This window comes from Saccostrea echinata, unplaced genomic scaffold, assembly GCF_033153115.1.
Source record: "Saccostrea echinata isolate AGI-Se365-2 ecotype Australia unplaced genomic scaffold, CSIRO_AGI_Sech_v1 ptg000024l, whole genome shotgun sequence".
In the NCBI taxonomy this organism is placed as follows: domain Eukaryota; kingdom Metazoa; phylum Mollusca; class Bivalvia; order Ostreida; family Ostreidae; genus Saccostrea; species Saccostrea echinata.
This window is the reverse complement of record NW_026889773.1, coordinates 95,024-111,298: the sequence shown is the minus strand read 5'-3', so window position 1 is coordinate 111,298 and position 16,275 is coordinate 95,024. Positions and strand designations below refer to the sequence as shown.

The 16,275-nt window shown below is 30.9% G+C and overlaps 1 protein-coding gene across 1 annotated transcript; it reads left to right on the top strand.

The window, feature by feature from the left end:
- The first annotated feature begins 4,847 nt into the window (after positions 1 to 4,847).
- LOC133191768 (uncharacterized) lies at positions 4,848 to 11,427 on the top strand. The gene is made up of 4 exons (XM_061327503.1): positions 4,848 to 4,925; positions 6,765 to 6,836; positions 6,944 to 7,050; positions 10,574 to 11,427. Exons 2-4 carry the CDS (start codon positions 6,813 to 6,815, stop codon positions 10,953 to 10,955), a joined length of 513 nt encoding a protein of 170 aa, XP_061183487.1. The 5' UTR covers positions 4,848 to 4,925; positions 6,765 to 6,812; the 3' UTR covers positions 10,956 to 11,427.
- The last annotated feature ends 4,848 nt before the right edge of the window (positions 11,428 to 16,275 follow it).

The following is a 16,275-nucleotide window of genomic DNA, read 5'->3' as shown; positions in this document are numbered from 1 at the left end:
TTTTTTTTTTTTTTTTTTTTAAAAAAACTTTTCAACTCTCTTATCCTGTCCCTATGTTAGATATAAATTCTCTGAATTTGCTTGTTTTACATTTTAAAATCCAATTATTTTGCCCCTGTACCCTATTTTATAATATTACTTATTTTTGTTTCTTTTTATTTATTTCTCTTCTTGTTACCAACTTGACATAATTCTTACTTGTACTTGAATTGTTATGGGATAACGTTTATTTACTATACCATGAAATTATTATTATTATTATTATTATTATTATTATTATTAATTAATTAATTAATTAATTAATTTATTTATTTATTTATTTATTTATTTATTTATTAAATAATTAATAGAGAAGCTTACAAGATTCACATTTAACTTTCTTTCCAAAAAAATCGTTTGAACAATCTCATTAAATAAGTCGAAATGAAACTGTTTTGTTACATTACATAGTCTACCTTTACCGTACTTCATTCCAAGATTTTTCTGCCCATTAATTTATTTTCGATGGAGAATGAATATTTATTATAATTATTTCCATTTTCTTAATATCATAATCTCACTCTTTATCTTTAAATTTATTTTGATATCATGTCTGAATGAAGTTTAACAATGTATCAATATAATGTTTTCCTCAGAAGAAAACTGAATAAATTCAAAATTCTTTCAACAGTTTTAGAAACATGTATGCTATAGTTGGCAGATCGTTGGAAATCTTACAAAAAATTCATTAACGTCGACAATTGTCAATTTGATTAGGATATGCATGTATAAAATAATACATTTTCCATAAAATATTGGTAATCATGTTTATTTTGCAAAGCTTTTCACTTAAGTATCGAACACTTTCGAATACAAAAAAAAATATTTATTCATATATAAATATCGATTTTAATTACAAAGAGAAAAGTGTTGAAATTTAATTGATACAGAATGCAGCATTTTCAGAGTAGATGAGCTGAATCGATGAACAACATGAAACCATACTTATGGTAAAGTTATGAATAAGCGTACACTAGACTTATGCATTCTAATCACGAATTATTCAAAGTATTTAATTAAAAAAAATCCTTTTTTGTTCTACCAACAATGTACATGTATAAATTCATTTTTGAATCGTCATGTACCCTAAGAAATATAAATAATATAAGGCGTTTTTTTCTTAACGGAAGTAAAAAAAAAATCAATCAGTTTAGATAGATTGAGCAACGTCTCTGTTACTGGAACAATGTACTTTTAACTGTGTTTGTAATATATATAACGATGGAAAATTTGCTTTTGGCAAAATGTTTCACCCATCATTAGAGACCAAAAAAAAAAAAAAATGGAGAAGGAAATTGAAATGTCAAAATTTAATTTATAATTATTCCGAATAAAATTATTTTTATGTAATAATTAAAATACTTTTTGTCCAAACTCAAAAATTGACGTTTGTTGAAAATGTACAGTCTAAAAAAAAATAATTTTTTTAATTCCTTTGATGCCTTGATTTGATGCGCAAATTCTTTTTTTTTTTTTTTTTTTTTTTTTACAAATTGTTAGGATGTTTTATAAAAATGCTTAAACATTTAGTCTAACAACTACTTCATTGTTATCGGCCACACATCATCCCTTCGAATGATTGATTGATTGAATTTAAATTTTAAAATTCTTAAATTTGGGTCAAAATTTTTCGGAATTTTACTGTGTTCGAGAAATCTTTTTATTGCAAGGTTATTTATCCATCTGTGTCCCTTTTCACAAAATAAATAAATAAATACATCTAACGATTAAAAAAAAAGTTCCCATTCCTCAACAGGTATCTAAGCTGAGCAGGACACGAAAAAGTTTTATATTTCTATCACATTTGATTACATTGTAAAAATATCTAAGCAAAAAAATATATTTATTTATTTATTGAACAAAAAAATTACAGAATTGTAAAAAAAAATAAATAAATAAATAAATAAAAAATAAAAAATCATAGTCATAAGATGTTTTGTAAAAAGGGGCACTGATTTATAAAACTTGAAATTTATATTTCATTATGTTCTTGAGGCAGAAGAATTTTTTTTGTAAAGGAAAAACAGCACCCCTCCGGATATTGAATCCATGAATACACTGCGTTAGCCTGTAGTCCGTAACACGCTATGCTTGCAATAGCAGCCATGAATTTTGAATATGAAACTTTAATTTACTTAAATAAAAAGTTTGTTACTTTTAGTTTTGGCAAAAACTATGGAAATACATTTACCATAGTTTAGTTGATTATATTAAACTATTATTTATTATAGTAAACTACAGTTCACTAACTTAAGCTTTAGTTTCATATAGTGTCAAAGTAAATATTTCGATTAACTTTATAGTGAATATCTGTGACGGTACATATTGTCCATTGTCGTTGGCGACAATATGTACCCATCCTCACTGCACATTTTGTCGTCCATTCACACATATTGTCGACGTTTGAAAAATTTTACATGAACATATTGTTGCTGGCCCTCACTGCACATATTGTCGCCCCACAGTGAGGGTTACTTAAGGTATTTTTTGTCCCCCGCTTTCGCGAAAGCGTGGGGACATTAAATCTCATTCGTCTGTCATTCTGTCTGTCAGTCTATCCTCTCTCTGTCTGTCACAAAAACTTTAATCTTGGTCATAATTTTTTAATGAGAAAAATTAGTTCTTTCATATTTCACATGTACATTACATGTGACAAGACCTTTCCAAATATACTAAAAAAAAATTTTGACCCATGACCTTGAAGTTTCACCTACTTTTCAAAAATATTTACATTTTTTTTTACCTTGCTCCTAACTTTTGAATGAGAATAGATAAGGCTTTCATATTTCACGAGTACATTGCCAGTGACAACACCTTGCCAAATTTACTATGATTTTAGACCCTGTGGCCTTGACCTTGAAATTTGACCAACTTTTCAAAAATTTTGATATCGCTTATGACTTTTGGATAATAGAACAAAGGGTCTTCATATTTGACATGTTCATTACCTCTTACAAGACGTTTCCGAACATGCAACGACTTCTGACCATGAGCTTGAAGTTTGACCTAATTTTCAAAAATGCTAACATTGGTGATAACTTTTGAATGAGAGAAGACAGGGCCTTCATCATTGACAAGTGCATTTCCTGTGACAAGGCGTTTCTGAATGCATAATGACATTTGTCCCTGTGACTTTTACGTTGAAGTTTGACCTAATTTTCACAAATTTATGACTGTTGCCAACTTTTGAAGGAGAGAAGATAGGGCATTTATATTTGACCAAGACCTTTCCAAATTTACTCTGGTATTTTACCTCGAACTCGTGACCTTGACCTTGAAATTCAACCTACAGTCTTTTTCGATTTTTTATTTACATTGTTAATAACTTTTGAAGGAGAGAAGATAGGGCTTTCATATTTTACATGTACATTACCTATGACAACATCTTTCAGAAAGATATATCACTTCATTACCTTGGCCTAAATGTTTTTGTATATTGTATTATGATATTTGACCTCATGAACTTGGTCTTGAAGTTTGATGCAGTTTTGAGAAGCTTTAATCTGAATTTTTATTTATTAAACAATTTATGATTTTTTTTGAACGACGGACAGACAAGACAGGGCACAAAAACAAGACAGTTACAATATGCCATAAATAACTGCATCCCAGCCACTAAGACACCGAAATCGGAGGACCACAATTCTTTGAATTTACTTGTTTGTTGTTGCAGTTTTGTGAATGTTATTGGTGTGTAAATCACACAGACGTGTCTCTTAGCTTATTTCATATAGAGCGATTGTGACAGTACATATTTTCCTGTACATGATGTCACCGGCGACAATGTGTACCTACCCTCACTGCATATTTTGTTGTCCATTGGTACATTTTGTCGCAGGCTGCATAATTATACATGTACATGTCACTGGCGACAGTACGTGTACCCTCACTGCACACATTGATATAAGACGGCGTCCATTTACAAACTACAAGACGGATCTGCATGGTCTTTCTGATATTATTTTCCACATTCATCATGATAAATGAGATGTTTAGTTTCTTAACATGAATATTATATATATCAAAGAGTTTTCGACAAAAATTCATAAACTATTAATCATATGCATATCATAAGAAGTTTCACTCTAATGAAATAAATGAAGTCAATGTTGACAAAAGGTAGTAACTAGCAGATAAAGACTGTTTTTGAAAACTTGAATTGAAGAAGTTCCAAGATGCTTAGGACAAAACCACAAGAATATTGTATTACTCTAATTGTTTAAGTGATTTACATTGCCCAACTAGTAAATCAAAGGTTACATTGTTATTTCATTCACTGCTTTGATGGTGACGAATGATTTAGTTAATTCATTGTTTTCGCCAAAATCGTATCTATTTATCAAATTCCTGCGAATCGTAAAAAAATTGTTATTGATATGCAATATCGTTAAACTGATCAATTTCACTTGCCAAAATAAGAATCTTTTGAAGTAATTAAAGAGAAAACATTAGTTAGTCAACTACAAGATGTTTGAAAGGTTTTGGCTAAATATTGGCTCGATTGCATAATTCTGGGTATAACTGACCACGTATTAGCGACACTATATCGTGTCATGGCTTGTTGGCTAATTAGATGGTGGAATAAAAAGCCTAGTAAGGCACAGACTTTATAATAGAAAGCTGATCAAGTTATTGGTTATAAATCTCGCCAACGCGATAAAATTACAGTATAAATACCACAACGTTTTCAAAACACCGTATCACATCACCGTCGCAAAAGGGGTGGAGGGCTGAAAGTGATGACTCTTAGAGGATGAAATCATGGAGAAGCTTTATCCAAATATTTTGGACATATTAACTGTTTAGAGACTATATATCATATGCGAGAAATATAATATCAATTTTTCAAAGAAGTACGAAATTGGAATAGTAATAAAATATAAAAGGTAAGAAAGTCTTCTTTAAAAAAAATAATTTGCATAAAACAGAATGTATGCAGTATCAAATCCATCTCCAATAAGGACTGTTACAGTTATCAAAATTAAGAAAGATAAGATCTGAAATGTCTTCATCTTGTACAAAGTGGATCAAAGATCGACTGTGCTTTAGAATTAACTCGTCATATTGAGGAAGGTAATCAGAGAAATGGGACAAGATTACCCTCGGGAAATCGTACAATTCAGAACACTCCGCTGTACCTGTGCTATTTCAGGTATTGGAAGACAACATATTAATAACTGTACTTTAATTTTATATTGTTAATACCATCAAAATGGGAAACAGTTTTTAGTCGGATGAGGTGAAAAATTAAATTATTGCCAAACATATGATAACGTTCATTTTACTATTGGAATGATATCAGATACATTTGTACATATGATTAGAAATTTTAGTTAAACATCTGTGTCCCCATTTTGCAAAAGAGGCGAAAGTTTCAGTTCCACATTTTATATAAAAAAAAATGTATCATGCGGTTAACTTTATATTTAATTCTTGTATAGGATAAGAAAGGCATGTTTTTCAAGAACACCATTCGGTGATTTTTATTGCTCTCTAAATTGTTTTCTCTTTGGATTTAAAAACTTATAGTTTTCTTAATGGATTATGGATGTATTTCTTGTTGGAAAAAAATATGGTCCTTCATTTTATATAATTTGACTTTGTGTTTTTTTTTTGAATTGGTTGAAAAAATTAAAAAGAAATCGATAAGATTCTCAGCAATTTCCACACGTATATCGGAACACCAGAATTAAAAGAGCATCTTGATCAAGAAAAATTTCCTGATTATTTTCAATCAAACATTGCAATTAAGCACAAATGACACTCTTCCGACAAATAACTGAAATTTTGTTTGAGCAACAACGCTATGGTGACGCTCTAACCTTCAAATTCTGCTGATATTTCTAACGCATTACTTTGATTCCATATACGAAGAGTTTTCGGCGTCGCTCAAATTCATTTTCCCTATTTCTAATGACTTTCGGAGTTTTCAGTGTTGTCATTAAATAAATCGTCCTGATTTTTACTGGGAAGGGGAAACATTAGTGTGGCAAGTATTTTTTTCTATGCAGCTAATAAACCTCGTCACTTTAATTTTCAATTGAATCGTAAGGTGTGGTCCTGTTTCGAAAGCATAGGAGGGATATAGTTCAAAATCGATATAAAACTTTTAAAAGAAAAAAAAATCATCTTAGCTTAATTCGCAAATGGCTTGTGAAGAATCCGACATCCAACGTGTGCTTTAATAGTAAAATACCCCGAAAAGAAATATTTACTGCAGTTAAGTTCCTCTACTTGCAATGGTATAACATTATGTCATAAATCCATGCTGTCCTAATATGATGTGCATAAAAACATAGTGAATTTGGACCATAAAACTGTCCGAGCATCTAACCACTGTCGATATTAAGTCATCACAAATAATATACTAATATGAACAGCGTTGCACGTGTTTAATTTTTTTCATGACACTTTTGAATTAACATTATGGCAAAGTGATAAAGATACAATTTAATTTGATTTCAACAACATAATTGAAAGATTATTAAAAAGAAATGAGAGAAAAAAATTAGCAAAGAAAAAAAACTAAGTGTTGCAGACATAAAGGCTAATTCTCAAATTTTAAGAAGTAATGTATAATGCTCGACATTCGCACAGATTTCTGCATATTGTTGGTGTGTTACCCTTGCAATCTCCAGTTTAACTTATTTATATATAACTTGTAAGATTGAGTACACAGCAACATTGACAAAGTGTTAAAATTTATATCTTTATATATTTTTCAGCTTCCGAGATTACCAATCACCCACAACAAAATCACCAATGTTGAAATTATGCATGTTATCACGTCAATATGGGTAAGATCTCTCTCTCTCTCTCTCCGTTTTTTAAAACGTTCATGGTAGATTATTTTAGTTTAGAAAAGTTTTCTTCATGGATTTGTTTGATTTTAATAAATTTCTAGATCACAATATGGACAATCAGCATTATGATAAAAGCACAAACTGAAGAAGAACCAAATCCAATACAGACCCAGGCAAATTTACTGAGAGCAATCCTTTGGGAAGAAAGGTGATTTTTTTTCCCTCTGACAGTTCACATTTAAAGTTCCAATACAACTACACAGTTCTGTTAACATGTATATGTATCAAAATTTGTCTCCGATATCTGATTAAAAAAATCCATATGGAAGAAAAAGTGCTATTTTCCTATAATAATAAATTATCTGTCGTGAATATGGAATGACATAGAGATAATAGCTATAAAATCAAAATTGACACATGTGGTCCAATGCTCGTACATGTAATTATAAGTGTATGAAACCCAGCCCATTTCTGGACTCTCTCAACATACCTTAATAAACCGTCTAAAAGTAAAGTAGCTCATGTTTTGCTAAAAATTAATCCACATGAATGTAAAGAAAAGTATTTATTGTACTGTACAGCTTATAAAAATTTACTGATTTTTGAAATATCGAACTTTCAAAAAAAAAAAAAGTTTTTCAACTGACGTGATTAAAATTTCCTCTGGGTTGGATAAGACTAGTCTACATTCAACAGCAGTTTTAGTTTTGAATATAGATGTTAACATAGTCATGTTAGTGAGAATCTTTGCATTGTAAACTAAGTAATAAGATCTCAAAGCAGATATAGACCATCTAAAGCACGTGCAATAGGATTACATCATGCTTTGTCATTCCTCATGATAAATTTAAGAGCAGGCTTTTTGATATCATAGACAACTGTTTTCTCAATAAAAAAAACTCGTAAATGTTCTTACCTTGTAATTAGTCATCTGGAAAATTACTTCAAGTTTGTTAAAAATCATTTCAATTCTACAAAGGCATTCTTAAGTTGATATTAAAAAGTGCTAGAGTTCCTTAATGACAATATCTATGTAGTATTTGGAGACCAGGACTTCCAAGAAACTGGAATTTCGATGTCACCAGTTGTGTTCCTTTATTAGCCGACTATTATTTTATACTTATGAAGCAGAAACTACTCAAAAAACTTTCACATGAGAATGGGAAAAAACTCTGCTGCGCCTTTCAGTTCAACATTCGATACATCGACAATGTCTTATCTGTTAACAATAGGTATTTTCATTCATACATGAACTCGATATATCCAAGTGAATTTGAAATAAAGGACACCGTAAAGTCTGCAGTATCTGCTGCATAATTGGGTATTTTACTCCCTTTGCCAACTAACAACCAAACTATAAGACAAACGGGATGATCTCAGCTTTTCCATCGTCAACTTCAGTAGTATCCTACAATCATGTGTTTATGTCTCCAAACTGATTCGATACTCAAGAGCATGTTCTGAGGTCTACTAATTTTTTAACAGAGGCAGACTACTGACAAATAAGTTGAGGTTACAGGCTTTTCAACTATCTCGTTTAAAATCATTTTCGTAAATTCCATGATCGTCATAATGACCTTGTTTGCAAAATACAACCTATTATTGGGTCGTATTTTAACTGACATGTTTCCCACCAATTGTTAGGCCATTGTTTTTAAACCATTTTGACTAAAGAATACTCCGTTTACCTTATCAATACAGAGTACCCACGGCGGGAGTGACCGGTCGACAGGGGATTTTCACTCTTCCTAGGTATCTGATTTCACCTCTGGTGTTTTCAGTGTTCCGATTTTTGCTCTATGTGTTTTTCGCTGGACTTATAAAATGGGTCACTGTTCATTATCTTCACCTTTTACTTTTTCCCTTCCTGTCGTTCAAAAATTCAAAATAAAGCTATTGCATTAAACTATAGTAAGAATTAAAACATTTAGGACAGGTTTAAATCGAATCAAATCCCTTATACTCAAAAGGAGATAAGAATATGTATGTTAGTATGCCTGCTTACCTGTGTCCGAAAAGAGCTTTACATACACTTTGGTTTACTAAATATATGTATTAGTATCTATAAAATCAGTTAAAGCAATCCGGTGCTATTCTTTCAAATTAAGTTGATAACTAGAAACAAAATATTGAAAACAATCATTTGACGATTAATTTTTGGCAATATCTTTTCTTTTTGTCCGTCTTTTTTCTCTCCTTGCTTTGTTATTGTTCTTGAACTATTATTTTAGTTTGTTAGACATCTTTATAAGAAGAATATCTTATGATTTCATTTGATAATTCTTTGAATATATAATATAAATCATTTTCTGATTAAAAATTTAAAATGACCAGAATTGAGCATACTGAAGATGAGACAGTTTTATCCATGCTTTCGTGAGTTCCATTCTCCAATTTTTTCATCGTCACGTCATGTTTTATCTACTGTCTTAAGTTTAGAATTGGCAGATGAAAGGAATGTCAGAATGTTTTATTAATGTAAAGGAAATTAGGAATTTGGAAAGCAATGCTAGAATGCTGCTTTATTAATATAACTTCACTCCTCGGTAGGGTATTTCAATTCTGTGGATTATCAATAGTGAACTTTTATGAATCTAATGAAGCCAAAAATTTCCCATATAATATTGATATAGGCTAATAGCAACTGCGTCAATTGAATCCTCTATATCTACCAAACATGGTCAGCTGATCATGTAATTCAGTGATATAATTGCTCAGTATCAACTCGATCATACACAGTGTCCTTTGTATATTTATCCAATTAGCGTAATTACACCGGATATTCAAACCAGCTTTCCGCATATCCATTGTATCTTTAGTTTTGTGAGTATGGTATGAAGTGACCGATCCATTATGACTTTGTCTCCCTCTTGCTTTACGTGGGCACAAAAAATATTATCATTGTGTCCTTAATTTATTTTTTTTTTGTCGAATATCATTTTCGGTTATGTAAATGGTGACGCAAATTATAGAATGCAACCATCCAGGATAAAGCAAAAAAAAGTTGTGAACATACCATGGACAAATTCTTCCCTTCAGAATTTAATCTTTCTGCACAATCAAACTTTGGTCTATAGTAAATGCCAAAGCTTCCAAAATTTTTATTACACAGTCTGCATATTCATGAAATTCATGTTACTGCAAATGTTTTAAAATGCAAAGGGAAAGATGTTTCAGTAAGTAGATCCATAATTTCGTATTAATTTTGAATTTCGAGATATGTAGACCATACAACAACAGTTTTGAAGGTTTCTTATCAACAGTCATTATAGACCAATGATGTAAAAAATATTTATCGTTTCCACGGAATTTTGATAAATATAATTCTTTTTTTTTTCTATGAAATTTTGCCCTCGATACTTTCACAGAACTATGTTTAATCTAACTTGGTATCAATTTACACTACCAAAATACTGTGTAGTGTGCTCTCTTAATAGGGGATTTGAACAACGCATTGGGGACTTTTTTCAACAATTTCTTAAACGTTATAAAATGTCCAAATTCCTGAAATAATAGTACAGTACATTAACAGTATATTGAGGACGTCCTAAAATGGGATGGGTTTTCATAAACCTTTCAGTATCACAAAGCTAAGCATATGCTTGTTTTATATATGCATGAACATGTGATATGCACGTATTTACGCACAAAAAATATATATTACGGTGTATTGGTGAGTTAAGCATAACATATGACAGCATAATAGATTTCATCGTATTTTTTTTCTTTAGGGAATTTGAAGAAATCGGAAAGCGAGCTTATCATACACTCCCTCAACATAGTGGATTAGCAGACTGCTGCCCGACAGTGTCACAAAAAATAAGTCCCATTGGTGGCCTCTCTAGGGAAGGGAGACTACTTAAGTTATACAGAGACCCTCGCACAGTTCAAAGATTTTACGAGACTTCTTGCGCCGCCGGGGTCTTAAACCGACCCTGTCAATACGTGGACAGCATGCGGCGCTCTAAATGTGTTCAAAGCTACACCTATGTCTATGCTATTGTAAGGGATTATAACACTACACAACCATACCGAATGGACTATATGAGATTAAAGTCGGGGTGCACCTGCAAAGTATATGATCAGCGTACAATTGAAGATTTAACGGATTGACCTTACGGACTTTTGATATAGATATCTCTCATTTTTACAAGAGTCTACTTCATGTGAAAATGAATCACTTTAAGACTTCCTGTTTTTGCCTTTTAAAGCTTCCAAATTTAAAAAAAAAAAACTTTCCAGCTTAGCTTTTTCATTGGAGTTACGTAGGCAATAATTGATTACTGTATTATCGTAAGAAAGTATTGAAAGATGTGCCTAAGAAATTGATCTAGCCAATTTTTTTGTAATTAACATTGGCCGTAGTGTTTGATTTCAATATCACTTTGTTATGTTCACTTATTTTATACGCAGTTTTGATAATGCCTTATAGATGAATGCTTTAGAATTTTACTACAAATGAACGTGCTTCATTGCTATTGTAATTGCCAATACTTATTATTTCCCGAATTCAGACAACCGAATTGTATTGTTACTTACTTCTTGTTAAAACAAACTGTATTTGATTATGTTTTCTCTAACTGCCCAGAGTGTTTTGTTGTTATTATTCGGGACTCTTGGATATTAATGACTTCACGATCTCAGTCTAGATTAGGGTCAAGTCATTTGCATGAGTTTACTTCGTGATGCAAAATTCCATTTCGTCATCAAACTGTCGACGATTGTTCTTCATCAGTCTTCTCCAAAGACTACCCATTCCTTCTACTTTTCTTGGATATCATGCGAGAATATAAGTAAACATAACCAATTGCATTACTCCAGCTTTATCATAAGTTTTGATAAAATGAATATGATATCTTGTATGTTACGTTTAAGCATTAAAAACCTTTTAACAATAAACTGATTTATGCTGACATCCTTCAAACAAATAGATTAAGCTTGTTGAACGACACACAAGGTTACAAAAGTATACCATCCTCTCCTTCGGAAAGGGGTATAAAATGCAAAAAGGCCTTAGCTGGTTAGCTAATACAATCTGTCGTTTAGGTCAAATTTGACATGTCTTTCATACAAATTATACATTGTAAGGCCATTATTTTCACACGGATTAGCTGCGGATTTCTCCTTTTACCCGACCATGACAAGCAGCTCACGGCAAGTGTGACCGGTCGAAAGGGGATGCTTACTCCCTCATAGCATCTGATCCCCCTCCCCCCTCTAATGTTTTTAAGAATTTGCTCTGTTCACAAGTTTGTATTGTTTTACTGAATTTTTCAGCCTGATTCCTGTTCGTTATCTTCATTTCATGAAACCTATAGATTGTAGTTACTATGTATCGAATCGTGGTCCTCATGAATAACACCTATTACTTGCAAAATCCAAGTTCCCATTTTTACGTGGGTTGACCCAAAAGTGATGTCATAACTGCTATAAAATCTTTAATAATCGAAAAACTTCATCAAAACTTTATATATAAATACCTCGATCTATTTTGAATTTGTTCTAAAGCTTCATTCAGATATATGCAATACTTTATAAAATATTAGAATAAACACAATGTTGGATCTCGTCTAATGCCGCTATGACGTTTCTCTTCGACACTCATTTTGAATCTGATGATACATATAATTTACACAAAAGGAAGTGAATTTAGAAATAACATTTGGACGAAGTTCATATAATATTACAACTCAAAACAAGACGGTTTATAGTAAATTGGTAGTAAGGGTATTAGAACTGAAAATGAGTGTCGAAAAGTAACGACGGTGGTAACATTCTTGCCGTGCGGCGATAAACAAAGCCTTACGTTGTGTTTATCTTAATATTTCAAAAAAGTGTTTTATATAATCAAATGGAATTTTAAAGGAAAAATTTAAAAAAGACAGGGGATTTAATATTTCAAAATTTTGTTGATAACATTTGATAATTAAAGATTTTATAGCAGTTGTTACATTACTTTTGGACGAACCCTCGTAATTTAATTTGCATTATTTTTAATACATAAGAGAAAAATTTAATAAGTCATAGAACTTCTTTCTGATCGTTTGAGTGCATTCAGTAAGATATTCCTCTCGGACAAAACAACTGCTCTGGCATGTTTACATATTTATCATTACCTGCATACATTTTTTTTTAAAAAAAAATTTAGATTTAAATTTAGATTCATGGGTAGAAAGTAAACAATATAATAAGGTTTTTCTTCATTAAAATTAGGGATTACAAAGTAATAGCATAGAAAAATTCTCAAGAGACGGATAAAGAGAGATGAAATAGATTTTAAAAACTTGGGAATTAAATCCAATATATGTTGGCAAGAGACACAATATTTAAATCAATTGAAGATTCTTTGTTGCCCGCATATTTCAATACCATGATGGTAAAGTAATTATGTAGATGCTTTTGAAATGACCCGCCCTCCAGATCTTGAATAAAGATGTGTAAAGAAATTCAGAATCATTCAGTGCCTTTGTGGCAAAGCTTCTTCATCTTTGGATAGTCACTATGTAAATCTTTATTGTTCCATCTGAATGCCTAATCATGATGATATATTTGTAAATCGAAAATTTTTCAAAGCTTCTTAACTGATAGGTACAAATTTTTGATACATAAAAATTATATCAAAGTCTTATTCTTAATATATATTTAATCGCGCGCGCGCATGTGTGTATGCTTTATAGTTCTTTGGCTTATTTTTTTTTCAAAACGATACCAAAAATCGAAGGATTTAACTTTAAATTGTTTGTTTAAAGAGGACTTCAGCATCGATAGGATAAAATCAAAGTTTTATTAAGGCTCTTGTATTAAGGCTCTTGTATCATGGCACCTGATCCCACCTCTGATGTCTTAGAGGTCCGTGTTTGTTCTGCTCTTCTTTTTTTTTTTGTAATGTTTAATGGACTTTTGAGCTCGAATACGTCCACATATTTCATTAATATATTATTTATTTATTTATATTTATTTATTCATTTATTTATTTACTTTTTTATTTAATGTTCTTAGTTGTTGATAAAAGGAGAGAAACTGTGCATTTTTTTATACACCAAAGAAAATAAAATTATAAACAATGAAGTCCATTTACATTTAACATTTCAATACAATATTACTTTGACGCAGTGTTATTATGAATATACAAGTATAGTGTTTGTCTTTTTTATATGTAACGTCTTCCTGTTCAACTAATACTCATTGTTGAAGAGAACAATGTGAATGTGAAAGCATTGCATTTGCATAAAGCATGGCAAAATGTTACCATTGAATAGAACCTTTCAACAGTATATGACGAAAGTTCAATGAATAGGCAAGTGTTAAATGTGCCAAATTACAGACGATCTTTTATGTGAAACCATTAATTACATCCAACATTATCACTCATTATCCTGCCGAAAAGTACAAATGTTCGCATTCTCTACAAAACTACCATACAGACACATGTCACAAATAGACATTAATACCTATATCTTACTTTAGAGCATAAGTATGTACAATGTAAAATTAGCTTACATTTCTTATTTAATATATATATATATATATATATATATATATATATATATATATATATATATATATATATATATATATATATATATATATATATATATATATATATGTGGGTTATAAATTAAAATAAAATCCAAGACAAACAAAGAAGTTCACATTTAATTATTACACTAAGCGCTATCGCCGTGAGGCTCTTCAGAGTGTAACAAAGTTTATAAAAACAATACAACTTGGTTGTTATGACGTCGTTATTGTGACGTCATAAAGGCAGCATTATATATTGGCGCAGGTAAATGTCATTAGGGCGCCAAAAGTAGAGAATTGAACATATGTACATAGTGATGAAACAGACTGCTAATTTTAAGCTATAATGTTCAATTTACATTTAGTTTAGGTTTAAATAATTTAACAAAGTAATCTTCCTTGGCTCTCCGTAATTGTTCATTATTTTCTATAACTTTATAAAATGGAAATATAAAAAAGTTTCCATTCGCACATGAATCAAAATGTTCACTGCATGGCGTATTTCTGACAGAAGGGTCCCGTATTTGTTGTTTATGGACTCTTACGCGGTCAGCTAGTTTGTTACCGGTCTGTCCAATGTAGTTTTCCCCGCATGAAGTACAAGTCATACAGTATATTAAATTTTTAGATTTGCATGACATATTCGCATTTACGGTAAATGTTTTACCACATTTAAAAGTAAACGTATCTCCTGTTTTTAAATAAGGACAGGTTCCACATAGGGGGTCCATACATTTGGCCACTGTGCATATGTCTTCATTTGACCAAAATTTGGCTCTTGTAAGGAGTTTCTTCAGGTTTGGGGGTTGGCGCCGGCTATAGATTATGCTCTTCAGGTCAATTAATTCCTTTAGATTTTGGGATTGTTGTAGAATGGGGAAACACTGTTTTACGGAATTATACATATTAAGGTTCCGGGGGTTATGTGTAACGACAAGCGGGATTTCTTTATTGTTTTCCTGGGCCCCTGCTCTAGTAGAACTCCGGAGATCTGTAGTTGGTATTGACTTGGCCCTTTCAATAGCGACGTCTATTAGATCATTGGGATATTTTTGTCTAAGTAAAAAAGTTTTCAATTCCTGTAGACGGCTGTTTCGTCTGGTTTCATCTATGACAATGGTACAAACACGTCTTGCCATATTAAAAGGTATGTTACGTTTTACGTGTGAAGGATGGCAGGAATTAAATACAAGGTATTGGTGGGAATCCGTTTTCTTGTAGTATAAATCTGTTATGATTTTACGACCCTCCTTAATTATAAGGATATCTAAAAAAGCGCTTAGTGTAATAATTAAATGTGAACTTGTTTGTTTATCTTGGATTTTATTTTAATATATATATATATATATATATATATATATATATATATATATATATATATATATATATATATATATATGAAAGTATATAGTTATACACGTTAACACTTGCCAATGAAAATGAAAAATCTCTACAAATAATAAAAAAAATTCATGTCTGTTTCATACATGTCATTTATACACATATAAAATATAATATATTATAAAATATACCTTTTACACTTGAAAAAAATATATATAATCTTGACCATTACTCCAAACACAGCGAACATGTTCACTACTAGTACGTACATGTATATGAAACAGAAAGGAAAAATAAAATTATGACGTAGAACTGTTAGAATACATTGATACAGGCAACGTTTTGAAACCCACGAACAAATAATAGATTGCAAGCAGACATTTAACTATTTATTCTAAATAACTTTAACATAAAATTATTGTAGTGTTGACATTGTTTACCATTTGCAAACTACATAACGACTAAATTATATTTTAGACCCGCAACATTATTTACAAAGTTATATATAATTTCCTTGGCTAAAAGAGTAACATTTTCATTTCTACATTTACTTCTTGGATATAGAACAAAA